Source organism: Notothenia coriiceps, unplaced genomic scaffold (genome assembly GCF_000735185.1).
Source record: "Notothenia coriiceps isolate Sejong01 unplaced genomic scaffold, NC01 NC01_scaffold00026603, whole genome shotgun sequence".
Lineage (NCBI taxonomy): Eukaryota > Metazoa > Chordata > Actinopteri > Perciformes > Nototheniidae > Notothenia > Notothenia coriiceps.
In genome coordinates, this window is record NW_011359304.1 from 79,880 (window position 1) to 107,215 (window position 27,336).

General features: G+C 40.0%; 1 protein-coding gene across 1 annotated transcript in view; it reads left to right on the top strand.

Annotated features, from left to right (window-relative positions):
* The window catches only part of LOC104957226 (collagen alpha-1(XI) chain-like), an 83,505-nt gene that overhangs the window by 30,868 nt on the left and 25,301 nt on the right, over nucleotides 1-27,336 (top strand). The window contains exons 12-41 of the mRNA XM_010784830.1: nucleotides 2,391-2,465; nucleotides 3,019-3,102; nucleotides 4,461-4,517; nucleotides 4,876-4,929; nucleotides 5,061-5,114; nucleotides 5,466-5,519; nucleotides 5,625-5,678; nucleotides 6,381-6,434; nucleotides 6,522-6,566; nucleotides 7,317-7,370; nucleotides 7,471-7,515; nucleotides 8,910-8,963; nucleotides 9,954-9,998; nucleotides 10,355-10,408; nucleotides 10,492-10,536; nucleotides 11,201-11,254; nucleotides 11,348-11,392; nucleotides 12,318-12,371; nucleotides 12,479-12,586; nucleotides 13,797-13,850; nucleotides 17,992-18,045; nucleotides 19,329-19,373; nucleotides 19,650-19,703; nucleotides 19,968-20,012; nucleotides 20,940-20,993; nucleotides 21,130-21,183; nucleotides 22,046-22,099; nucleotides 22,465-22,572; nucleotides 23,417-23,506; nucleotides 25,867-25,920. Coding sequence (XP_010783132.1) covers nucleotides 2,391-2,465; nucleotides 3,019-3,102; nucleotides 4,461-4,517; nucleotides 4,876-4,929; nucleotides 5,061-5,114; nucleotides 5,466-5,519; nucleotides 5,625-5,678; nucleotides 6,381-6,434; nucleotides 6,522-6,566; nucleotides 7,317-7,370; nucleotides 7,471-7,515; nucleotides 8,910-8,963; nucleotides 9,954-9,998; nucleotides 10,355-10,408; nucleotides 10,492-10,536; nucleotides 11,201-11,254; nucleotides 11,348-11,392; nucleotides 12,318-12,371; nucleotides 12,479-12,586; nucleotides 13,797-13,850; nucleotides 17,992-18,045; nucleotides 19,329-19,373; nucleotides 19,650-19,703; nucleotides 19,968-20,012; nucleotides 20,940-20,993; nucleotides 21,130-21,183; nucleotides 22,046-22,099; nucleotides 22,465-22,572; nucleotides 23,417-23,506; nucleotides 25,867-25,920 — 1,755 coding nt within the window. The remainder of the gene's footprint in view (nucleotides 1-2,390; nucleotides 2,466-3,018; nucleotides 3,103-4,460; nucleotides 4,518-4,875; nucleotides 4,930-5,060; nucleotides 5,115-5,465; nucleotides 5,520-5,624; nucleotides 5,679-6,380; nucleotides 6,435-6,521; nucleotides 6,567-7,316; nucleotides 7,371-7,470; nucleotides 7,516-8,909; nucleotides 8,964-9,953; nucleotides 9,999-10,354; nucleotides 10,409-10,491; nucleotides 10,537-11,200; nucleotides 11,255-11,347; nucleotides 11,393-12,317; nucleotides 12,372-12,478; nucleotides 12,587-13,796; nucleotides 13,851-17,991; nucleotides 18,046-19,328; nucleotides 19,374-19,649; nucleotides 19,704-19,967; nucleotides 20,013-20,939; nucleotides 20,994-21,129; nucleotides 21,184-22,045; nucleotides 22,100-22,464; nucleotides 22,573-23,416; nucleotides 23,507-25,866; nucleotides 25,921-27,336) is intronic.

Below are 27,336 nucleotides of genomic sequence, written 5' to 3' on the forward strand. Positions count from 1 at the left end.
ATATAGACAACTAATTCTATTTTGATAGAAGAAGAACACAATGTATGTGCACAAAAAACTTAGAATTCAGATTTATGGCATCCAGAGAACATTTTCTTTCATATAATTGACACATAACGTACTGAAATGTAAACTTTAAAGCAATTCCTCTTACTTTTCTTTTCTTTTATTGGAAAGCTGTGAAGTTAAGTCTCAATGTCAAGACAATTGGATACAGCTTAGCACTGTCGCAGTAGGGGGGGATAAGCCACAAGTGGTGCAGCGAAATGAGATGCCCATAAACTGTCAATACACCAACTAAAAAAACGGAGAAACAGCTGTGTCGGTATACTGTAGGACTTGTGAGAAGAACGTCAAGGACTTTGTTATAAAATGAGACAAACTTTTCTCAAAAGCTTTTTTTCCCAGCAGCGTGGGATTCCACTCGTTCATTTGATTGATTGGATGACACAGAATAAGTGCCTCCAAAGGGCTGGATCTCAGCTTGTTATTCAATGATGTGATGATTGCCCCACCCCTCCCCTCTTTCATCACCCTTTTAGCAAGTCTATTCTGTCTCTGGAGGTTAACCCTTTAGTTGCCAACCCATAAGAAATACCCTTACACACCTCCCTCCCTCCGGTGTGACAGCCAGACATTGCCTGTACAAAAGGCGTATTGTTCCACAGGGTTAAAATGATCAAAAAATATTGTGTTGGTCCAACAGTGCCCCCCTCCCCTTAATTTCCTCCCATGAGAAACAGTCTTGCTGAGGATTGACAGGGGCATTAGAAGTGACTCGTTGTGGTTTCCCGTTGCGAAGTATCCGCCTGGACTCTGCGTTTGATCGGCTAATTTCTCTCATGATCACCGTCTCCCTCCTTTCCACCAAAACCCCACATTCCCAGCCATGTGGGACTGTCATTAACAATAGATGCCGCTATGCTTACTGTAACAGCAATGCATGGAGAGTATTTACCACCTCTAGGGAAAGGCAGATGGGAACACATGGCATCAATTTGAGCAGTCTGAGATTTCTGCACATGTCAAGACTGCTAAATAGATTCTGGTTCCTCTGGAAACACCGGGTACGGCTTAGACCTAATCCTTAAGATACGTTTTGGTCCTAATAAATCAAAATCTCCTCTTCAGTATAGTTTCAATGTTAATTTGTACTGTTATTTTCCAGGATAAGCTTCTTTAATGCATTAATTTTGCTTTTGGATATATTGCCAAGTTGTAAACAGTTTTAAAGTCCCAAAAGGATGAAACCTGAGGTCTTTGGTGACTCCATGATGTTTGATCTGAAGCCAAATGTGCTTTTACACTTCAACATTGTTTGTTTGTGACACGATTGTCTTTGGCCTAAGCTCTGACCCTAATGCTAACATTGAATGCTAACACGTGTTATTCCTAGAGTTAACATTGCCAATATGGGCTGAGGATTATAGCCTCCCAGGTCTATATCTAGTGAGGCAACATCCCTATGTAAGCTTAATGAAATGACATTCTTTAGTCTTTACTCGTGATTGAATCCCTTGTCTTTTTAGTAGGATTAGTCTATTAGCTTTTGTAATAAGCAACAACAATTTGAACCGTAGTACAAAACCTTCCCATTGAAATGATTGTTGAAGATAAAGAAGTGCTGTGCTGTGAAAAGATTATTTGCTCAGTCCCTTCACTGTTACTATTGTTGCTATACTGATATCAGTTGTTTCTTATTTTCAATTTGCAGAGCTGGAAACCCTCCAAGGGATTATAGAAAAGTAGCATAATCATGTTATCTAATAATACGGCTTGCTCATTAGCTACATCTAATTAATTTTTTCTTTCAACGTTACACACTGGTCTACACGTCAACAAAACAATAGCTGATTATTCAAATTCAAGACTTCCAGCAGAATACTTGGTAGAGCTTGTGACCCATAAACAGTGGCTTGGTCCCTGTGTGGAGAAACAGGGTTTTGATTAGGCCTGGTACCATTTGCCAGGTGTCATCCCCTCTGTCTCCTCCTTTCAACAGTGTCACTTTAATAAAGGTGGCCTGACATATTTTTTTATAAATGCTATTTATTTTTAAGAATGAGATTGTTAGAAACAATACTTTGAATAGTGTTTTCTCAGTTAATGGGAATTTTAAATACTTTGGTTTGGTTACTTAACTCAGCTCCAACTGCATTACACTTTCACAATCAATCAAACTTTATTTATTTAGCACATTTCATACACAAGAGGTGCTTTACAAACCAAATAAAAACTACAATCACCCCCCTACCGGTTCGTTAACAGAGCAACACATTACTTTCTGATTAATAAGAATACTTGAGACTAACAGAATTCAAATAACACAGGAGACCTGACTTTGTACCTATAATAAAAACCAACTCTCTGTCCCTCCTCTGGTTCTTTAGGGTCCTCCAGGGCGTTCTGGTCTGCCCGGTTCAGACGGCCTCCCGGGGCCTCCAGGTACCATTCTGATGCTTCCAGTAAGTCTTGCCACCTTCACATGCCCACGAGGCTGTCTGTCTTATTCCCTCTCACATCCTATACACCCTTCATCTGAGGCACTAGCCCGTGGACTCACTTCATTTAGTGAGTTTACCTCATAGCATCACCAGCAGGCCAAAGGACCACAACCTTATTTTCTTTGGGTTACAAATCACTTACCTTGTAAATGTCAGCCAGTGCGATGGAGTGGAACCAGTGACTGAGGCTTTGGAAAGCTTGGTGACACATATTTCTCTGTGTGTGTGTGTGTGTGTGTGTGTGTGTGTGTGTGTGTGTGTGTGTGTGTGTGTGTGTGTGTGTGTGTGTGTGTGTGTGTGTGTGTGTGTGTGTGTGTGAGCTGCCCGTGCTCATATGTCAGCATATATGTGTGTTTGTGGCTTGGTGACAGCTTTACAGGTTTATTTAAAAAAAAGAAGGAAAGTGATTTGAACACACACTCACCAGGGGAGACCATAACAAGTCTCACTCTGTAAAGGGAGAGAAGTCAATTTGTTTTTAATTGTGTTTTTTGTTTTGTTTTGTGCTTCACAGTTCCGTGCGGGTGGTGAGTCGCACAAGGGACCTGTGGTTTCAGCCCAGGAAGCTCAGGCTCAGGCTATCCTGTCTCAGGCCAGGGTAAGTACGCCCCGAGTGCATCCTTCTCAGTTTAAAGAACACTTTACTATGAGTCTCTGTGCCTTGTTTTAAAAACAAAGCTTTTAATTAATAGGAAAATACTGTGGTATATTAAAAAGAGAAAAGTGTATAAAAGAAACATTCAAAATGGCCCAGAAAGTGTAGTAAAAAATGAAAGTCCCACTCATCCTATAAATGTTCTACATTCTAAAATATGGACCTGTGTCAGGTTCGGTAGTATATAAAGTCACACCAGATGTTCACGCTCCCCCAGGGGTCCTGATAGCCATAGCACTCTTGAAAAACAGACTGAATTATGCGGCTGTAAGCAAGGTGTGATCTATAGTAGAACACATGGAGATCATTAAATGTTACACAAACTCTGAATATTCACACATTCACAGCACTCTATAGAGCTGGAGGGCTGCCAAAATGGTGAAACATCATTTGGTCATGCCTTGAAAGCACCTTTCTATATTTGTCTTGTATGCCGGTGGTTTGACCACGAAGCAGGAAGAAATTAAAAAAAAAACATTGCAGGAGACGTGATATTAAAAGGGAATTGAAGGAACACATTGTTGACATGTTGAATTCACTTCACTTTCAAACTTCACCTCACACCTGCCACAATGCAAATAACTAACTAAATGGAAGTTGGCCTTAAGTGTAATCGGGGCATGAAGTGCTTTCCTTTGATTTAGCAAATGCTCCTTTAGTAATCAGGTTGGAAATAAATCCCAGACAAGTGTTTTGGCAGGCCAGGACTGTGGTCGCCCATGAGCAGGAAAAAAGCTCAGAGTGGTAAACCCTGAGCAAGAACAAAGTAAAGCTTGCATATAATATACTGAGGCTAAATCGTCTTTTTATTAGTGTTTTATTTTCTTTATTCTTTACTCCTTTTGGTTTCAAGCCCAGTTTAGTTGAGTAAATGATGTGTCAATTTCAACTCCTACTGTAGTACATGAACTACATAGCATTTTAACATCCATAGCTGATTCATTTTGTAGTTTAAGAATTATCCAATAAATAATTTGTACTTGGTCTTCATTTTGAGAAATCAAGCCAATTTATTTTTAGTGGTTTCAATATATAAAAAGTATCTCCATCAGATTAAAGACAGACGCTCGGTAATTCACTTCAATGGATGCTAATAAACTAACTGCAAATAGAAAGTTATACTATGCAGTCAAGGCTGCACGACTAATTCAAAAACATATATTTTCCCAATTCCTTTTAATAGAGGCGCAAATATCGTTTTTTCTAAATCATTAAATTGGCGTAGACAGGTCGTCAGTTGGCAGAGTGTCAACACTGTTAGCTGACCTGATGTTTATGGGCTGTTTCTGTGTGATCCCCAGCTTGCCATGAAAGGACCTTCGGGGCCAGCGGGCATGACAGGAAGGAACGGACCTGTGGTGAGTACATTTGGAAAAACTGTCCACACGTAATCACATCTTGATTTACTTCCTGTTGCACCCATTTGTTGCACCGTTGATGAAAGTACACATTTTGGCAATCAAGGCTTCTTCCTGTGAAATATTCAACCAATCATTTGTAAATGTCCTTAAACACACAAATACATACTATTACAGATGCCATCCTCTTCCTGCTTGTATGACTGGATTTAAAAACAAACTTTTGCCATTTCTTTGGTGGGATCTAAAGGATTTAGTACACAAGCAAATCAGCGGCTAGTTAAACCTAGATTATTCCGTTTTTTTCAGCCGAAATAATTAATTAATTCTGTCTGTGTTTGTTTATCATTTTTAATAGGGAGGTCCTGGTTCTAACGGACTTAAAGGTGACGGAGGTGACTCCGGACCACAGGTGAGTTGAGTTTTATTTTATGATACAAGGGAAATATTCAAACAACTTTTTTTTTTTTTCATTTACATATCTGTAACAAAAGTGTTCAATGTTAAAGTTTTATAACAAATATGTCATTGTTTTCCCTATAGGGACCCAGAGGTCTTCAGGGTTCAACTGGTCCTACAGGGAAAGCAGGAAAGAGGGTAAGGGTTCTTTCTAACCTGGCTGTCTTTACACTTTATTGCTTATTTTATTCTCCAGCACAGAAGGTTTTGCTTAAACGTGCACATTTCTAATATTCCATGCCAATAAGTGTGCGAGAATCAGTGCCCAAAGAGAGGAGCCTAGTTTCAAACATGGCTGCATTTCGAAATAAGTCAGCTGCATTCAATAACCGCCTCTACAGTACGTATTGTGTAAATTCATAAAGTCGTGTTTATCTAACTATAAACAAGTTCGAAGAAGGAGCTTTTCTCCAAAACCATCAAAGATAATTAAATATTTGTTCAATATGATTCCCATATAACATGTCATCATATCTGTGTGTCCTCCAGGGCCGTAACGGAGCCGATGGTGCCCGAGGAATGCCAGGAGAGGGAGGCGGCAAGGTAAAGCACACATCATGCTTTTCAATAAACCAGTGAGTGTCTGTTGGATGCATCTGAAAAGGTCCTGATAGATTGAGCTAACGGTTGATAACTTTGCTGTTTCAGGGCGACAGAGGTTTCGACGGCCTCCCTGGTCTTCCTGGAGAAAAGGGGCATAGAGTAAGTATGAGGAGACAGATTTTGAGTTCGTCGAATGAACAGTCAGAGGTCAAACACCGTTAAAGACTTTAACTGTCTGCAACAAATAAGAGACTGTAGGATCTAAAACAAAACTGCATTGATCCCAGTAATTTCCGATCTGTAGCCTGTGCTTAACATCAGAATCAGGGCCTCCTCCCATCCATCTCATGTACACTCCAGTGGCGACAGATATGAATTCTGAACCCGAATGACTCATTATGGCGTGCGTCTGACCCACTTATGAAGGTGGGGCCGACTCCAGATCCACTTGGGCTGCATTTAACCAGCCTGGAGGCGCATGAGGAGGGCTGAGTTTGATGTGTTGGGAATTTGGACTTTCCGAGAGAGGATAGAGATCACAGATGGGTATTTCTAGACAGGCTTTCATGCCTTATTCTATACTAAGTAATTACAGGGCTACTAAAAGATAGGCGAGCCCTATAGGGCACTATGAATACTTGAAACCATATAGGTCCATGCCAATTGTGGTGAAGTGTAGATTAAAGGTGCGTTTGTTGCCATTTTTGTTGCCCTCTCTTTTACTTTTAAACATTGCTTCTCCATCTTTTGACCCCCATATCACATGTTTTAAAATAAAAGCTTTTTTTTCTTGCTCAGCTGAAGAGTTCAAGCTTATGGACTCCCTTGTTACATCCGTCTTCTGTGATCTTTTCTTTACAGGGAGAGCTCGGCTCTTCAGGTCCTCCAGGCTCTCCAGGAGACGATGGCCAGAGAGTAAGTAGTACATCAGTCACCATATAGCCGACACTCAAAATGTAAACTAATTCCTTGATAACACACTGTTTCTCTTTCTATCCAAAGGGTGAAGATGGCCAGGTTGGACAGAGAGGTGTGGCTGGAGAGAGTGTAAGTGATTTTACTATTATCTGATCACAGAGTTGCTAAACTGTACCTTGTTAAATCCAGAAAAATAAGAATATGATGACCATTTGACCACTATGTTACTCCCCCTACTTTGCTACTACAGGCCTCATCCCTTAATTCCTTCCTCTACATTCATTTTTGGCAATTATTTAAACACACAGCCTCACCATCCTCTCCTCTTGCAACTGTAACAACATTCCTGTCTGCAAGGACCATTTGGTTTGGAATTTTGATCTCAGTGGACAGAAATACTTTAAATAATAGATCAGAAAATAGAACCGGGAAATGTGTTTATCAGTCATTGCCAGTGACTGCCATATGCTGCCTGGTTCAGTTCAAATGGACCATAGAGCTGCATGACAAATGGCTGCTTCCTGTCATACCCCAAACAACATGGTACACTTTAAGAAACAGTTGCACGGCATTTCATCACACACACACACACACACACACACACACACACACACACACACACACACACACACACACACACACACACCACACACACACACACACTTAAGATGTTTGGATAAGAAACAGCTCATTAAATACACCTGTAGTTGCTATGTATGACCACAAGGGGTCAGTGTTTCACACATTTAAACCAGTGTTTTATTTTCAGCCTATTTTTAAATACAAATCATAGTCATAGAAAAGTAACATGATTGCATATATGTCAAAGTCTTATTTTAATTATATTTATTAAATCTGTGTTTGTCTTTTTATATACAGGGTCCTCGAGGTTTGCTCGGCCCCAGAGGGTCTGCGGGTACTGGTGGACAGCGTGTAAGTAACACCTCTTTATCACCTAATTCTTAAACTACTCATCATTTGTTTTCTATCTCAATGATGGTGAGTTCTAATGTTATATTTATAATCTCTTTAGGGTCTTTCTGGTCCTGATGGTCAATCTGGTCCCAAAGGAAACATGGTGAGAAACATTTTGGCATTTTTGTATATTTATCAGGGAGAGGATGAGCTCTGATTGTTAGAAAGGAAGTCTTCCTGCACATATTTGTCAGGACCACCTGAGCAATCCGTGTGTAATTTGGCCTGCTGGAGGCCGATTGCAGGTCTGTGACCTTTCACTCCTGTGTAGGAGACCATAGGTCATTTGCTGATTAGAGATGGTAGATGGAGACGGAGGTGTCTCATCAGAGTTGTCCGACCTTTTCCTTAAGCCTGCTGACTAACACTATGATGGAGATACCTCAAGCTTTAGTAAGGGGTGAAACAGGAAGTGTCTGTGCGTGGTTCCGTCATGCGTTCAGCTTCCTGGAGGGTCTCAGTGGGACGTATGAATGAGGGTAACATATCATTGGTCAAGACAGCTGCACAAGCCCCTACGTTGTCTGTGGTCATTGAGTCATTGCGCTGAGGAATTAAGCAGCTGTTTCAGAGACACAAAACAATGGGAATAACTTGTGCTTCTCATTAGAGCTAGTATTGATTTCTACAATTTCTAATAAAAACATCAAAGCACTACACTCAAAAGTATCCACAGTAGTAAAGCTTTCCAAATGGGTTTATAAATGCTCACATATGAATGTTTTAAATACAAGAACCAAAATGTTTTAACTCACTATCAGACTATTGCTGACTTTGCATTTGGCATCCAAGGCCCTGCCAACAATCTCAGTGAGGGAACCTAAACACCTCTGAGTCAAGCTTTTGTATTTGGTGTGTGTTGTAACAGCTGGAGAACACTGCTGCACAAAGGTCTGTTGTTGTGTGTGTTTGGTTTGTGAGACACTAATTCTCAACAGATACCAAACAACCCACCAGTCCAGTTTCTATCGTAAAACATGAATTCATACCCAGCTGGCTCTGTAGGCCCACAGCATGTATCTAAGCTGTATTTCAGAGCCAAACATAGATTCTGAGCAGGCAGCAGATCTTAATGCTGGCTTTGAACTAAAAACGACTTTGGTTAAGGTAAGGAAACCGACAGCTTTCCCCAGGGGCGAGTGCATCATGTATCTGCCCACCAGTTGTTCCTTTTGTTTGAAATTCTTGACACAGATTGGATAAAGCCAATTCAACCAATCCATCTAAGCTATCCAAAGTCTTCTTAAACATGGTATCACCGTTTTGAAAAGCAACAAAAGACACACAACGACTGTTTAAGGTCTCCCTTTTATTGCCCTTATACATGTAGAAACGTTAATTAAGTGTTTGACTGTATTTAACAAGATTATCTGAGTTTGTTGACAATATTCTTTCTGTTTTAATAATTGTACTAATAAAATCATACAATCGAATTGATCAAATGGAAGTTCTTGGAAGTATTAAATGCATCCTCTTATCTTTCTTTGTTTTTCACAGGGTCCACAAGGAGAGCCGGGGCCTCCTGGGCAGCAGGGTAATCCTGGTCCACATGTAAGTGTATTTTCTCTATTTATTTAAACTCTGTCTGATCATTCTCTTTCCTCTTTTTTCCCCATCTGCTCAATGTCTCAGTTCCTCTCTTTCTTTTCATCTTGTCTCTCTGCCCCAGTCTGTCCTTTTGATGCTACACACTTGTTGCCATATCCATTGTGCAACGAGGGAGTATTATGAACCCTCCATCCTTCATTCCTTAAGTTGTTGCCACTACATCGGGAATTTCACAAAACTGACTCCAAAATAAAGAAAATACTTTACAAGTGTTCACTAATATTGTTTCTCTGCGGTCAACCTCTTCTCTGTCCAGTTGAGATTAGACATATTGTATTCATTTGACAACACGTAACCCTATTACCTTCCAATTGGGGGCACAGTATTCCACTTTGGAGTCATCTTTAATACAAAACAGTCCTCCCAATAATGTAGCCAGGGCTTAACAATCATTGCCAGGTAAGACTTTCAGTCCTGCTGACGCACATAGCCTGGACAGGATGGTGTTATTCCTCTGGAAATTATTAGTAGGGACCTATTCTGATGGTATACGGGTTGAATAAATAACTTTGTTTTACTTAAAGCTGGCCGGCGACAGCTTGATGCCTTTCAGAGAAAGCATTAGCCCGTAGAAAAATAACACAGTTTGCTCATTTTGACTTTTTTTTATTCTTCATGGTGTGAATTTTCAAGAACAGTGTGTGACTTTAAAGTGACTGTGGAAAAGCGAACCTCCCTTTCCACAGCTGCACATCTGAATAAGCAGCATGAAGAACCTGACAAAAACAAATGGTTTGAATTAAAGAAGGAAGTAGATACATAGATTACAAAATAAGAAAATTACAAATACAGCACATTGACTTTCCCAAATTGACGAAACAGGTGTTCTTTTTCCACTTCAATCTGTATCAGTCTGACGTAAGCCAGATTATGTAAAAAGACAAAAATGTGGCTGAATGTTCTGATAACAGACTGTTATCGATTGTTTTTCAGGGTCTTGGTGGTCCTCAAGGTCCGATTGGGCCTCCTGGTGAAAAAGTGAGTATAAAGTGAACCCAGTCGCCCCCTCATGTCCTCCCACCTCAACTCTGCTGCACCGATAAGTGATTGTTTCAGTCATAAGTGATTCTACAGATACACTTAACTTACTGGCTTCTCTCAAGCAGGACACACACACAAGGATAGACACACGCACACACTATATACATATTACCAATAGCTCTTCTGCATAAGCACTTATTCTGCCTAACTGAAAGTAATTTATTTGTGGTTTTGCGGTTATTTAATAAGATTTCAAGCATCTAAACCTTTGGCAGTCTTCATAAAACTGTTAAGGTATACACTCATCCATCTTCTATCTGTTAAACGTCTTATTTATTGCTTTTTATTTATAGGGACCTCAAGGGAAACTAGGTTTGGGTGGCCTTTCTGGTGCTGATGGCCCTCCTGTAAGTAACACGCCTGACTTTTGAAGTCATTCAAAACCACTTGACACAATGATGATATGCTGCTAAACGTAATCATTTTACAGGGTCACCCCGGTAAAGAAGGTCCTGCAGGCGAGAAAGGAGCAGCTGTAAGTATAATGTTAAGATGTTCATTTAGATTTGTATTAAGAAGTATATAACGTATGTTGTTTTAAGGATTCATTAAAGCACAAGGGGAAAAGATTGGGTGAGGCTGACTTTGGAAATAATTAAATGTAGCATTTGTTTAGCCTGCAAGTGTGCCATTAGGGCGAGGTTTAATATAACCACACACTTTAGATGATATCTGGTCAATTGCCTCAGAAATAGAATAAACTAAATTGGCCTATTGTGTTCATTATTTCCAGTGAACCGCTAATCTGGGGACTTTCTGGGATTGCCTGGTTATAACATGTCGTAAAATGCTTTATATAGAGTAGGATTAAAGAAAATTAAAATATGAAATACATTGATACTTTTGTGTTATATAAAATAATGATGGCTAGATTTAAGTGTTTATTTGGTTTTTACAAACATGTAGGTTTAGACTCGTGGATACAACAGTAGGTGTTTCTGTCCAATTAACTTGGTTTTACATTTTCTGGTTTTAATGTGCATTACTTTGCCCAATTGCTTCTTGAGGGTTATTGTTACATCAAATCAATTGTAATTGAAGGATAAAGTATCTCTAAATTCTCTAATTCAGCAAAAATACAGTAACATGCGTTTGCAATGCTCTTCACCAATCACATCACACTCTTTGCAATCCTTTAGGGTTTCAGTGGTCCTATGGGATCCATCGGCTACCCTGGTTCTCGCGGTGTGAAAGTAAGCACTATCTTAGTCATACACTACCACCTTTCCATTATACGTTTCCTTTTCCCCTGAATTCTCATCCTGACTCTTGTTCTCTCTCCCCAGGGTGCTGAGGGAATTAGAGGCCTTAAAGGGGGCAAAGGAGAAAAGGTAAACATCTCTCCAGCTTCCTCCCTCACAATGATTGACAGATGTCTTTCCAGGACAATGGACCCATAACAGCTACAATTCGCTGTAAAATGAGGTTTCCCTGCATTCTAGTTAGTGGAAAAAGCTCCTAAGGGCCCATCATGCTGGCAGTGAAGTCTTCATGCCACTAAGCTGAAATAGTGTGTACATTTAAACTAGAATGAGGCTGTTTGTAGGGCATTTTCTCTGGATATGACCTGTCGCCATTGTTTTCTTGAATTGCTGTTGTAGAATTTAGTTTCTACCGCTGTGCCAATGAATAGATTCATTTCAGTCAATTATCAGGAAATTGAAACTCTTCAGAGATTACCAAAAAGCAGTTAACATGTTGTTAAAACCTCTGCTTTGATACTTTAGTCACACATAGAAAACAACTGGGAAGTATGTTACTAGTCCCAAGTCCTACATGAGGTTATATACTCATCATATTTTATTCTGTCAAGATTTATTTTCTTGGTCGTATAATGTATGAAAATATGTCAGAATATTGGCATTAGTATATGTAACGTAGTGATCTCAGCCATCATAAAACAATGACAGCAGTGCATTGGATACGTTTACAACTGCATTCTGATGTTTAGCCACCAGATGTCAGTAGAACCACAGACAGAAAGAGAGACTTAAAAAACGGCTTCTGGGAATGCTTCATTAAAGTGGCCACTAGGTGTCAGTGTTAAACTATCTGAAGGCACCCTTCTACTTTTGCATATAGTGCTAATAAACTGCCATAAATAAGTTTCACCATGACTTTTTAAGTGGTCTATCAGTTATCTTCAGTCGTGTTTGCTATTGTGCACTTCTACCTCATGGACTGTATCAGTGTTTTGCTTTATTGATAATACTCTCAGCTCGTGATGAAACAGCTTTTTATCTCTCTGATCTTCAGGGAGAAGATGGGTTCCCCGGCTTCAAAGGCGACATGGGTCTCAAGGGTGACAAGGTGAGTCCTCATATCAAGACAGAATACTGATGTTTGCAGGTTCCTAAGTGCATGTGATAGGGTAGCTAATATAATGTACTGTTAACATTTGTTTTCTATGCATCAAGGGTGAGAATGGTGTATTAGGAGTCAGAGGAGAGGATGGCCCCGAGGGCCCCAAGGGAACATCAGGACCAAACGGAGAGTCCGGCCCTTTGGGAACAGGCGGAGAGAAGGTAAATAATCTGCTACTGCAAAGACTGAATCGTAAAACTGTTTGATAAATATGTATTATTGAGATATTGAAGTTCCAGTTTGTTCGCATAAATTAATTACACCAAGATGCAATCAAAATGCTTTGCAAGATGATAAGGTTAACACATTCATATGTGAATATCATGTGTGAATAGTAGGAATAAAAGTCTGTGTCAGTGCTTTTGTGGGATCAAAAAACAAACCATTGTTTAGATGTTTCTTTTCCCACTGTGGTATAGGTCTAATAACAGATGCCTTTAATGAACTGGAGAGAGAGAAGTCTGAACTGTGTTTTTTGCTTTAGTTTTGTAGCTGTTTTGATCACACTGAAGTTTCGATTTTCTCCACCTCCCTTCAGTCCTACAACAGTCCCATTTAGTTGGGTTATGCTCACTATTTCTCCATGGAGCTTTGATCTTTCTGTAACTTGCTGCAGGATTTATACTCTGACAAAGAAGTATCAAATGTTACACCAAGTTTTTTCGCAGATTCAAAAACAATATATCAATTTAAAGAAAAATAATAAATACTGTAAAACCAATAGACTGTTTTCTTATACAGTAAATACGCTTGTCAAATCAATGTTGTGGTTTAAATGACTTAATAGAAAAACTCAGTTACAATCTCAGAACGGATTAATTGTGATTTAATTAGATAGAACATTCTCAAATAATTAGAAATGAATACAAAAAGGAAACTTCATTAGCAAGTTTTCAATTTACTCAAATTAAAATCACCATTTACCTCACAGATGATCTACTTTGCAATGCTACTTTATATATATCAATAATTGATTTAACGCTTTGCTGACATCCTCATCCTAGTTTGATTTAAATTAGTGCAACATTGCAGTTAATTATGAACAAACAGGCAGAAGTATTGGATTCATAATAAAAACTATAAATACTTGACCTTAGCTTAAAAGCAAACATAGTTACCGTACATCATATTCCACGTACCTCATAATGACCAAGTAAATCCACTTTTGGGCGTGAAGCAGGATAGCCTCTCCATGGATGATGTCATGTCCATAAACGTGGTATTAAAATGTTCCCACAAAAGAAATAAAACTTTATGGTTTGAAGTTTATTGCTTTTCGTAATGCTTCTGTGAACTTTACTGCAGTCTCCCAAACGACATCTCTGGTGACACAATGAATATTCATCATCTTTGTTTTGTGTTCCTTTTTAGGGAAAACTTGGAGTCCCTGGATTACCTGGATACCCTGGTCGACAAGGCCCCAAGGTGTGTGACGAGAGTTATAATCTTCTTTCATTTCAAACCTTTATTTATCCAGGTGTATCCCATTGATATCATTGATCTATTTTTCAAGGGAGACCTGCTCAAGTTCCACATGAAACATAAACAGAACAACAAAAGGACATCATACAGCATCATTACAGGGATTACAATTTACATAACTATCCACATGAACAGATACCAACAGCTTCCGATTGAGTAGCAACCGAGCTTTAGAAACATTTAGTGGCACCAGATTGCTCAGTTTCCATTTCAATTGACAGTGGCGCTGCACATCTAAATGCCATCTTCCCTAAGACAGTCCTAGCAGTTGGCACGTTTAATAAAACCACAGCATGCGATCTCAGGCAGTAGCCGCTTACAATTCGCCGTGAGATCAGGGAGCAGATGTAGGATGGAAGTTTCCCTAACATGGCTTTATATATAAAAATGATCCATGCACAGGAATTCTTACTGTGCATGCCTCCTCTTCAGAGGTCAGGGATCTGTTTGTGTTCTGTGTCGTCATCAAGAAGATCAACAAAGAAGACATTTCCCACCCTAGTAGTGTGAACAGTTGAAGGACAAAAGAGTGGTGCAGTAAGGACGTCCTTTTCTAGGCACAGCCGGAAGTTTATATCACTAAAGGGTCACTTTGACAAAAACAAGAGATTTTTCTCTGTGGCAAGCAAGCGTTTATGTTACTTACACGTTTTGTTCGGCCAATACTGATGTAATTTACGTCGTACAACAATACTTGAATCTACATATCTAATATTTCAGTCATCTAAACAAAAGAACGTCAAAAAGTATCTTCAAGACGTGGGAGTCCAAAGTTGTAAAATGCTTACTCATTCCCAGGTTTTCTGATTGATTCCTGCACCACTCTGTTCCTGTTTCTCCCTTACGTCACTGGCTTTTCAGTGTGAAAGTATTATGCCCATATGTGTACATAATGCATATCTCTATATACAGTAGATGTGCATGTGTATACTGTCTGTCAGACCATGATCCACTCCTCCTATCCAAACTTGCTCTCCTTTGCCTTTCTGCAATCTTCAGACTAACCCTTACTCACACAAAAACAAACCCAAGGAGACAACTACTTTGCTCTCACTGCAACTCTAATTCAGGAAACCTAAGTGGCATGGTCACCTGCTGGAGTCATCAGCTGTCCTCCCTCCTTAAACTCTCCCAGGCATTCTCGTGCACTGTAGCGCTGACCACTGTGCCACGGATCCACTATGGAGATGTGCTGCTGCAGCTGCTTCCTCTGCTGCTACTGCTGTCAGCTCTGACAGCTTGGCATTGATATGACGGGTCAGATACACCTCTGCCCACAACATCCACACAGCCAGATCTCTGGTCGCGTCTGTAAATGTCAGCGGGATCTGAGCTGGCACACAAATAACACAGTTAGACAAATTACACCAAGGGAGAGAGACAAAGAGGAAAATAAATAGAAGTTCATTAATCTCTGGTAATTTGCAATGACTTATTTTAATTAGTGGATATTTGTCACTTAATGGTAAAAACACAAAGGGTATTTCTTTGTTTGTATCCATCAATACTTTTAAACAAAGGCTACCCACAAGTGTTCCCAGTGGAGCGCGGGATAGGATCTTCTTTTTGACTGTTTTTGAGACAACAAGCCCTCCTGTCATTAGGCGCGTTCACACCAAGTACTTTTCCCACAAAGGTTCCTGAGAACTCTTTAGTTCTCATAAACTAAGTACAGATCGCGTTCACACCGGAAATTAGTTCCTGGGGGAGGATTAGGTAAATGAAGCCGCTGACGTCACTTCTTCTTCTTCTGCTTTGGGTTTACTGGCAGGCCGCAAACAACTTCACGGTGTATACTGCCGGCCGGAAGTCCCCGGAGTTGGGGACTGGCTTCAGTAGAAGCTGCTGGGAGTATTCTACTGAAGCCTTCCGAGTAAACGGCCAGAACGCCGACACCTCCTCATCTCCACCGCTCCCATGTTTTATTTTGTGTTGTCATAAGTTAGTCTCTCTGCGTTTCTGCGCTGGGCTAATGCTAATGCTAATAATGCAATGCGAGGATAATAAAATGGCGGCTTCACAAAAGTTTTTGGGAGTTTGACGGGGCGTGGTTTGCATTCCGCCCAGCCAATCAGACACAGGAACCTTTTTCACACATGAAAGTCCCTGCTCTCTAGCAGGGACTGAAAAGGGGGTAAAAAAGGTTTTCTAGTCTAGAACTAATTTAGTTCCTGGGACTTTTTGGTGTGAACGCAACTAAAAAAGTACTTGGTGTGAACGCGCCTATTGTATAAACACTTTTTTCTCTATAGCCTGTGCCTGAAGAATTTTCTGAAAGAAAAATAGACTTGTGACACCCACTCTAAACTAAAACTGTCTCCAAAAACTTATAATGATGAATCTTTTATAAACCAAGGGCTCTATCATCATCATAAAAACTTTCTTCAAAGAAGTCTTTGTCACATTGTTGGAAGTTTTACTGAATGTATTCATAAGATTTAAGCAATTATGTGCTGATTGATGTTTATATAATAAATAGGCAAGATAAATCAATTTGGAGTTCATCAAACATCACAGAAAACACAGTGATAATCTCAGGAAGGGATGATTGTGATACACACACGTAGAAAAAGCATGAAAAAAGTAATTCCATTCGTTTTACCAGAATTTAAATTTGCCACATTGATGATCTACTTTGCAATGCTACTTTATCAATCTGATTATCTGCAATCATTTCCTCTTTTCAGCCCGCTTTTAATATGTTTATTTTACTGTAAGAAAAAGACACTTGTGACGCCCGTTCCAAACTCTGAAAAAGCTGTCGTTCGAAACTTATAATGAGGATTCTTTTCCAAACCAAATCCCCTAACATTAAAAAGATACTTCACATTATGTGTGATTCAAAACTTTCTGGACACTTTTAGGAGCTTTTCTTTAATGGATTCATAGTGTAGAACTTTATTAAATGTCACATCGTCCTCAAGGGTATGTTCAGGGTCAAAGTCCTGGCCCATCCGCAGCCTTTATCCCCCTCCATCAGCCGGGGCATGAATCCCTCCGCTGGCTGTGTGTTTTGCCGCTGCGCCCCATCACTCTCTGTTGACAGCTTTCCCACACCGTTAATTCTGGGCGCCATTTGCAATAGTTTCCTGCCTGTCTTATCTCTCTGGCGCAAGTCAGGCTTGTCCAGTTCTTAGGATTTAGCAGCCAGGTATATATTACACAGTTATTAATGGCATATGTATATAATAATGTATATATCGCACATAGTTTGGTGGTATTTACATGACCCCACCTCTGTGAAAAACAAATTAAGCAGTATAGATGTCCCGTCTCGCTATCTCCCAAATGTTGGGCTGTTTACCTCTTGCAATTCTGCCCACGCTGCCATGCTTATACTGAACAGTATTACGCCCCTTATATTCATATGCATGTGTACAGTAATGAGCACTTTAGATGTGCATTGCATCAAAGTGTTTTTTAAACGTATAAACACTCATGACCTTGCAGTGAAGCTGAGTGAAATAAATGTTTAACCTAAATTGGTTGAATACATATTTATGCTACCTAATGCTGCATAAAGGGCCCGCTCCTCCTCTTATCACCCCACAGTGAATGCCCTCCTGGTATTTGTTTGACTGGCACCATCGCTGCTATCAGAGGACGCAGCCTGTGAAAGTCCAATAACTAAATTGCTGATGGGTATCAAGGGGGATCTGCTGTTTTCCTTTCCTTTGACTTTATTTGCTCCCACGCCTTTTCCTATCTTCTTATTTTGCTTCCTAACTGTGCTAACAATCCCCCAGCCCCTCTGTCTGTCCGTGTGACAGACAGAGAGGAGGAGGAGACTTTCCCTTTGGGCTCATCTTAAGCAGTAAAAGAAGATCATTTGTTTCTTTGGGAAATCATAACCCATTAAAGTGTGTTCTATGATAGGAATCTGCTGACCATGAAAATGAAAGTACTAGTTTTAGGACTTGACAGTTTCTTTTTTAATGAGACTTGGTCAGAAAAGAACAATGAATAGTTTTCTCTTCAGAGTCTTTCCCGTTGCTGCTTGACACAGACTAAGGTAGACATCTTACATTTATACCCTGAACTTCTCTAATGTATTTCTCCTCTCCGTCACTTCTTTCCTTTGCAGGGCTCCAACGGATTCCCTGGATTCCCAGGGGCGAATGGAGAGAAGGGAGGAAGGGTGAGCCTCAAAATTAATAATTCTCTCACCTTTTAGACACATGTACTCTTGGTCTCTGTGGGGTTTCCTGGGTAGCATATTAATATTAGACAGTGTAGAATACGGAAACTGGATGGTTAGTGTGTCTGAGACTACAGAGACGAGAGGCTAGCAGTGCAGGACACATCAAATAGAAATGGACCTAAAACTTCAAATCACTATAAATGTTTATAGCTCCGTGACACAAATCCCAAACTTGCTTCAAGAGATTTATCCATCAGTTATTTTAATTTGATTTGTACACATATACAACTGTTTAAAAATCCAGTTAAAGAAAAAATAAGAAACGTAACAGTAAAGGTTAAAAAGCCTGAAGCTTTTACACTACAAAGGATGTCCTCTTAACTTAGGCTGAAAGAAAAGCCATAACACAAATTAGAAAACTAACATACATTTGAAAACTTATGACGAAAAGTGCACAAAATGATAAGAAAAACGATCCAATCAATTAACAAAACTTCAAGATATGAAAACAATACCAGTAAATATATTTGATTTGTTCCCATTCAGCCTTTAGAGTCTTTGTGAGGTCAGTTATTGATAGAGGGCGATACAGCCTCTTGTCCCGGTTCATCCCAAAAGTGTTGGATAGTTTTGAATTCAGGGCTCTTTGCAGGAGAGTCATGTTCTGAAACTCTCAAAGCCATCTCTCAATGTACTTGACTTGGTTACGTCGAAACAGTAAAGAGATTTCCCTTTATTGGGATTAATGGCTCTAGCCCAAAACGCAGATAACTACCCCTGACTAAACATACAAAACAGGGGTGTCCACATACTTCAACCTTTTATTCAATTAGGATCTGGCACTCAAGGAAAGACAGACTACTGTATCCAGCTGTGTAAGTGCAGATGGTTTCAGTTGAGATGCGTCACAGATGGAGGGGTGAGATGGAGCGTTGCAGAATGGTGGGAAGGGTTATTATTAAAGAGCCAAGTCTTTGACAGACATTGAGAGGCAGACACCCATGGCCCCCGTGTGCTACAGCTGACAGGTAGTTTAAGCTGTCAAGTGCCTGTGGGTAACCACTTACCGCAGCAATTTCATTATTTATTTTTGTCCAAAGATAATCAGATAGTTCTTTTTTCATCCCTCACTCAAACCCCCTCAGCACCAGCATTATCTGATGTTTACTATTTGTAGTAACTTTAGCTTTTACTTCTAAAAGGAGGTGAAATTGTATTTATATTTGCTGATGATGAGAATGATATTGTCCTAAATCAAAGCTTTTGTCTTTCTTTCTCAGGGAATCGCCGGCAAAGCAGGACCGAGAGGGCAGCGCGGCCCAACGGTATGCAATAATCTGTCTGCCAAGCCAGCCAGAGACCTTCCTATGAATAATTGATTGTGTTCAAATGAGAAATGTAGTTGTGTATGGGCTTTATTTTCTTGGCATTTGAAGGGGATATGGACTGGGTGGTGAATTGTCGAGATGGGCAGGCAATGCATTAATGACTTTTATTGGATTACTTTTGTTTTGTTTTTATTATTTTGTTATGTCTTCTGAACATGTTATGTATTTTCCTGGTGATTACTTATTGTTTATACCGGCATGCTATGTATGTAGGGTCCACGTGGTGGGCGTGGTGCTAGAGGACCAACCGGAAAGCCAGGTGCAAAGGTGAGAGCCAGGTCCACTTGTATATAAAAATAATACATAATATTGCTGCAATAATAAATGTCTCTGCATGCTTAAGATTGTATAGAGTAAGTACATGAAAGAATAATAATTTACCTGCTATTAAGAAGAAAAAGACGCAATGAACCCCTTCATTCCCCAAAGAGCGTTCAACACATAACATATCAAAACATAAAACAACTGTCAGTGACTTATAATGACCCATTATATTTTGATGACGTCTCTGTGCCTGTTTTTTCTCCGCAGGGCACTTCAGGCAATGACGGAGCAGGGGGTCCACCAGGAGAGAGGGTAAGCCACAGATTTAATCAGAATCAGAATACCTTTATTAGTCCCACAGAGGGGAAATTTGCAGCGTTACAGCAGGAAAGAGCCACAGACAGCTTAGTGGTGCATATCTGAAATGCGTTAAAAAAGTACTAAGTTATAATATAATAAACATTATAAAACGGACAAGTCAAATCAAGCTATCTGATTGGTTCTTAGCCGTGATATACTGAGCGTATACCACGGGTAGAATTGTAAGTTACTTTTCACAACAAGTCAGTATCCCTCCGCGCCTGAGAAACACAGTATACAGTCGGGCCGAACCACGCCCCTTAGCTGTGATATAATGAGCATATACCACGGCCTGTCGTGAGCTATTGCTTAAATAAACAATATGCTAAAAAATATATATTACAGTTATTAAAGATGGCATATGTATATAAAGTATATATTGCACATAAAGCACATATTGCACATAGTTTGACGGTATTTAACAGCAGCAAGTTACACAATCTACAAAATACAAGATAGATACCTTGTAACAGTAACAAGGGTTTAGCAGCCAGGTATAAATTACACAGTTATTAACGGCATATATATATTGATTGATTTAGTGGCCAGGTATAAATGTTGCTTTTGATCAGTGCCTGTTTAAATGTTAAAGTGTTGTGCCTCGAGTTACTTGAATCTTAACTTTAAGTGAATTACAGAGAATTGTCAATTAAAAAAGTCCGAACTCGACAGGACTGCTGATTACCAACATTCATGTTTAATTTACATGAAGAGAATATATTATTTGCACTTTACATCAAACTAAATCCGCTTAACTGTTTTTATATTACAACATTTCCCCCAGTTATCATGGGAATGGCCAATTCCAATTCAAACTTGTCTTGCGTTTCTTTTTCGTTATTCTTTTAACTCACTTTATTCGCTTTGTCTTCATTAAAGGGACCTCAAGGACCACAGGGACCCGTCGGCTTCCCCGGACCTAAAGGACCAAACGTAAGCAGCCGCTCTCTAACTGTCACTGAGTTAGCAACTCCATGTTGACACTTTTTATATTAGCTCCTCAAATATTTATACCCACATATGACCTGATGTCTTGATAGTTATGAACCGTCTACCTGTTCTCCCCCAGGGACCGGCAGGGAAAGATGGGCTGCCCGGTCACCCCGGACAGAGAGGAGAGACGGTGAGTGGGCACTTTGTCCCATGAATGCATCATCATCATCATCAACTCCCCCACTTAGGCACAGAAGGAGGAGGATAACTGAGATACCTACAGAGTGTGTTCTTAGTGTGAACGTAAAGCACCAGTCAAAGAAAATGAAGAAGTAAATAGTAACAACAGTTGAAGATCAACCAAGATTGACTGTTGATCACTGATCATGACACCACCACGATGATTGATGATATCCAATCGCAATATACTTGATCTAATTAGTGATGTAATGTTATACATGACAGTGTCAATGAGGGTCAAATTGGAATGTTTGGGAATAAGATAAATTATGAACTACATGTTAAGTGTCCTTAAGGCTTTAATAAGAATGTGTTTACTACAAACATTTACTCCCAAACAATATTTCACTGTATATAATAATCTGGAAGAGGCCGTTCTGCTGTGTATTGATGATAGTTGTAGTTTGTGATACTAGCAGGAATTGTTAGGAGTATATCTGCATGTTCACTTTCAGTTAAAGGAAATAAGAATGTACTTCTTGCACCACTGGAAGATCTTGATCTAATCATGTTTTCTGATCATATTTGGTGCTTTAAAAAGTTGATAATAAAAACAAATTAGTGGTAAAGATTCAGGGTAATCACACAAATGTAGATAGCTCTGCAAAGGTGATATAACTGTTATGCCTAGCAACAGGGAACATTTATTTGACAAACAAAAGATGTACACAAACGTTTGCTGTCAGTACGAGGCAGTGCTACGTGACTCATACTGACTTTCTGTGTGGCTCAGATCCTGACAAAACAAAGTAAGGAGTACATACATAACCCTTCATGTGTACAGTCCACATCATATCTGTTTTCTCCTTCAGGGCTTCAATGGAAAGACGGGACCTCCGGGACCTGGAGGGGTGGTTGGACCTCAGGTAGATATACAGCACAGTACAGCGCTACAGTTAGATTCCTCCTCCACACTTTTTCTTTTGTTGTAGGACAATTATGAGATGCTGAAATGTATGAAAGTATTTGGCTCTAAACAACAGCTGAATCGTGAAAACCATACCCAATGCAAAGAAAGTCATCTGAATGCATTGAAAATACATGTGGATGCCTTCAGTGAGATCTCTTGTCTTTGAAAAGTAATGAAGCGTGGGCTGAAAATAAATGATTCCATCTCATTAAAACTTCTGATTACTTTGAAGAAAGCTAAAGTATGTGTGTGTGAGATATCCTGAACATCTTAAGTAGTGTTAGCACATTGACCCTAACATATCTGTGTTGTCGCTGACAGGGCCCGACTGGAGAGACAGGACCTAGCGGAGAGCGAGGACACCCAGGCTCTCCAGGTCCACCTGGTGAGCAAGGTCTGCCTGGATCTGCTGGAAAAGAGGGCGGAAAGGTAAAGGAGTATGCTACAAAAGCAAAGTGCACCTGTCATTAGTAGTTATATGTATTATGTGAGGATAAGACACTTGTATTAATACCCAGAGGGAAATTCAGATGTCATTGCAGCACCAAGTTAGAAACTCAAAAAAATTAAAAATAAAGTTGTACACAGAGTAGCTGGCCTATATCTGCAGTGGATCTTTCCTGCAGGGTATCTGTTATGTATTATTTCCTTTTTATACCTACCTTCTACCGACCCATTGCATTTTATTTGACAGTTTTGTTCCTATAATAGTTATGGGGAAAACAAAGGGTAATACGGAGACGTTCAAACTAAAACTACATTTTAGCCGCATTTGCAGAAATGATCTTGCATTATGAGAACTTACAATAAATACAATGTTTTAGTCATAACAGTGTTTTTTGTGTTTATTTAGATAGATAGAGAATAGGAACTTGCTTTTAAGGCGCTTCTTAAACTTAAACTTCTTAAACTCTTCAAAATGTATACTGTTTACTCCCACTGTAACAAAAGTGGTAACAACTATTGGTAAAAATGAGTGTGAATGAGTTCAACATTTATTTTGATAGTTGTTTGTAAAAAATCTGCACATTTCTTCTATTTCTTTAAACTTGTTAATCTCCTGTTTTGTTCACCAGATAATAGGATATCATTCCAGCTTCTATCATACCGATCAATTCCATTTAATTGTTTTCCTCTAACTTCCCCCTGCCATTCCTGCAGATTCCGCTCTGCTAATTGTTTTCACCGAAAGTGATTCTGCTTAATGATTTCCTGACGGTATTGCAGATGTCAGTTTAGTTAATGCTTTTTTTGGTATGTTCTCCCTCCGTAGGGTGATCCAGGTCCTCAGGGTGGTGGTGGCAAGGCAGGACCTTCCGGCCTCAGGGGCTTCCAGGGGGCCAGAGGTCTTCCAGGAGCCATGGTAAATAAAAAAAGACACTACACATTTACACACTCATGCAAACAATACACATGTGAAGTGTGTTATCGCACACACTCAGTTGAATCTAGTTTCAGATCCCCATTACCAGGCTAACGACCTGCTGTTGAACCAAATGTTAGGCTTGGCCATGGACCTGACTAAAATGTGAAGAAATGACTCACATAGAGAAATAAAGAAGAGGATTGAGCCAATATTGCCACCTGTTATCATCATTAAACTCTAAAAGGTAAATATTGCTTTGGCACAGCATTTTAACGAGTCAAATGTCTGTATCAGCTACATTTCAGAGGAATTCAACTTCAACTTTAGAGCTGCACTAAGGCATTCCTGGTTTGTTTTCGATCGAAGAATGAGTCAAAGCCCTTTGATTGGGATTCAAACACACAACTTGGTGAGCACATCAAATGAACCCCGTAGCCTGCTGAGTAACCCCAAATTAATTCTCAAAAGTAGAGAGGGAGTGGGTGAAGAAAAGTTCGAGGTTAGAGCAAATAGCTGCTAGAGGCTGACTGAGGATCAGCGTGAGGCTGAGGCTCATTTCAAGGCTGACCATTAATAAGAGAGCACACGGCAGCACAGCTCAGACTTATTACCTCTGTTATGTTTGTCCCATGACAGAAGGATGGCTTTCTTTTCATAAGGGCAGCACACACACACACACACACACACACACACACACACACACACACACACACACACACACACACACACTCTCTACCAGACCAAACAAAGCCTCCCACTCTCTCCCACACAAACATACATAAATGCGCTCACTTGTTGTATGAGGGAGAATGTAAAAAGTTAATCCAATTGTGTTTTCGCAGAGAGCAGAGGTACAAACAGACACACTCTGCAAGCACACACACACACACACACACACACACACACACACACACACACACACACACACACACACACACACACACACACACACACGTTTATACCAATCTGAAAGAGAAAAATAGATTGATGCACACATACACACCCACACCATCCCCTCTCTTACTCTTGAGAAAAGGGCACAGTGGCAATATACGAGCCAATAAATAACTTTTCGTGTGTCTGGCAAAGAAAGATCCTGCCAGCCTTCTAATGCACCGTCCTGAAATGTGGAACCCAGGGAGGTGGAGAGCCTGCTTGGCAGCGTCTGAACCCCCTGGCTCTGTCGGAGCCTGTAAATTAGTTATTATAATGAAAGTCTTTACCGCCTCTGGTGAACTCTGCTTTCCATAAGCAATCCCAGCCTCCTGCGTGCTATTATTCAGCAGAATAAGCAATGCCATTCAAGGGTCGGGATCCCGAGGAGATGACAGAGGTCCGGAGATAGACGGATTCTACTTCAACCTTTGTCCCAGTGTGGGCTTCAGAAACCAGTCATTCCTTCCCTTTTCAAGCTTTTTATATTACACATTTTGCAGTAAAAGTTTAAATATGGAAACAGATATGGCCATTTTAAAATTCTAAGCGAAAGCTATGTTTTCTCTAATAGAAATTGAACTGCAGCCTAGGTTAAAAAAAAATGTAAATCTTGGTATTAGATAAGCAAGGAATTCATTGTCACTTAATTTCTAAAATGAATGCTAAACAATTCTGTGCCCTTGGGTATTTTAAGTGTATTTTTTCCTGACTAAGAGCACCGTAAGCAAACTTTCATTAACCTCAATTGTATTGGGGTGACTGCAGGAATCTAATGTAGACTTATATTACAAACTTTAAATAAAAACCAAGTTTTTCTGTAAGGCTATGTGCCTTTTAAATTAAGTATTTGTATTTTAAGAAGTGACCCTTTAATGACCTGCTGCTGCCTCAGTTAATTGGAAGCTTATAACACGGTTAATGAGAGGGCACGTTCACAGAGAGCACATCCTCTACTTTGCTTTCAAGTTCATAAATCTAGAAGGAATACTTCACTGGAACGAAACCTTAATCGACTGTCATTATATATTTTGGAGAAAATCTTCAATTATTACTAATTTACAAAAAGAGATTAGTTTATTCTTTATTTTCCATTATAGAAGAAATTCACTTTTTCAGTCCGTACTCAATCACACAAGAACAAAAACAAACGAGAACCTCACAACAACACAACGTCTTGCCCATTTGTTTAAGGCAGTATTGGAAGAACATTACTGTGCCTACAAAGATCTCTTCCCTTTGTATATAGATCACAAATGGCTAGTTACTGTGTGTATGCCTTTCAGGAGTTAAGCCCTCTACACACACATACACACACACACACACACACACGGTAACATTTATTGGCCCATTGGACAGCTGTGATTACGGCTCTCTGAATGGCATTGAGTAAATGATCTAACCCTCCTGTCCTCTGCTTTCAGGGTCCAGGTGGCTTGAAGGGAGGAGAAGGGCCTCAGGGTCCCCCCGGCCCCCTCGTAAGTACCCTGTTACTATGGTTACCTCATCTCTCCTGCTGCAAATATCACAGTAAAAAAAATGACTTTTGTGAATGGAGTTGCACACACTCTGCTCTCCTGTCATGCAGAAGCAGCAGGAATGTAAACTGCTGTCAACATGATAACATACGATAATATTAACTCTTATTTTGTGTCTTTTCTTGGCATAAAATGGTGGTACTACATATTTGCATAACTGTGACTCACCTCTCATGCCTGTTCATGTTGTGTTGAAGTACATTATTCCTCATTGGGAGATAAATATTACACTTTTAGCCGTTTCAAATAGAAGATTCGTTGTTTGTGTACTATGTTTTGATAGAAGAACATGCTTCTTCATTTAAAGTGTTTCTTTTTAAGTATGAAATGAACCAAAGTGTCCAACAACACCAATTTGAAACATGGCGTAATGATCTTAATTGCCCAATTAGTCAGTCGTTTCATCACAGTCGCTTCATTGGTCTTGCAGGAGATGTTTTCTATCACATTCAGTGGTTACTGTAGCAACACAGATTAGGCAAGTGTCTCGTTTCTATTTTTGAATGACCACTACTTCAATTTTGCACTCAATTGATCATCACACATTATGCTGTAGAGTCAGGATGTTGTTCTCTGTGATTTTAGGGACTTGTGTTGCATCCTCTGCTGCATTCATTTTGATTAATGACAGAAAAGGACATCCTCTCCGATACGGCATCTGCATTGATATACTCTGCCTATTTTAGGACCATGAACAGGAAGGGGATAAGAGTTTCAGGGCAACCCATAAATAAGTGGGCCACTTTTCCCCCCCTGCCTGTGTCTCTGAGCCCCTCGGTTAGCGGTGAAAAGCCTCTGGAGCTCCGGTGGTGAATCCGTACAGAAAGCTGACTGACAGCGAGCTTTGAACCATCTGACATTTTGTTCAAGCGTTAAACGCGGGCACCCGATAATTGCCCCTGCTCACCAGCGACAGAGCAACACTGGATTAGATGACAGCGGATATGCAGAGCAGGGATGAAAAGATGATGAAAGCGAGGAAGAGGGGCGGTCTCTGAATGAGTGGAACCATTTCCACAGCGAGACGAGATAGTTTTCCTAAATTGGCTTGAAAGTAAGCCATTCAATGAAAACATGTGATAGACTGTTTTGGAAGTGTCTGAACAAAACAAAAAAAAAAGAAATCTTGAAAAAGTGGCCGCTGTGTGCAATGCCCTCGCACACAAGAGATCTGATATTTTCCCTCCATCGATTTCTTGCCAGAGAATGAGCTGCTGTTGTGCTGTGGGAAAGTCTGAGAGTGCAGTGTATGTGTCGTGTTTCACAGTCTTTTGAGAGGGTTGTTTGAAAGAGATGGACCAAGAAAACCTGTGTGTGTGTGTGTGTGTGTGTGTGTGTGTGTGTGTGTGTGTGTGT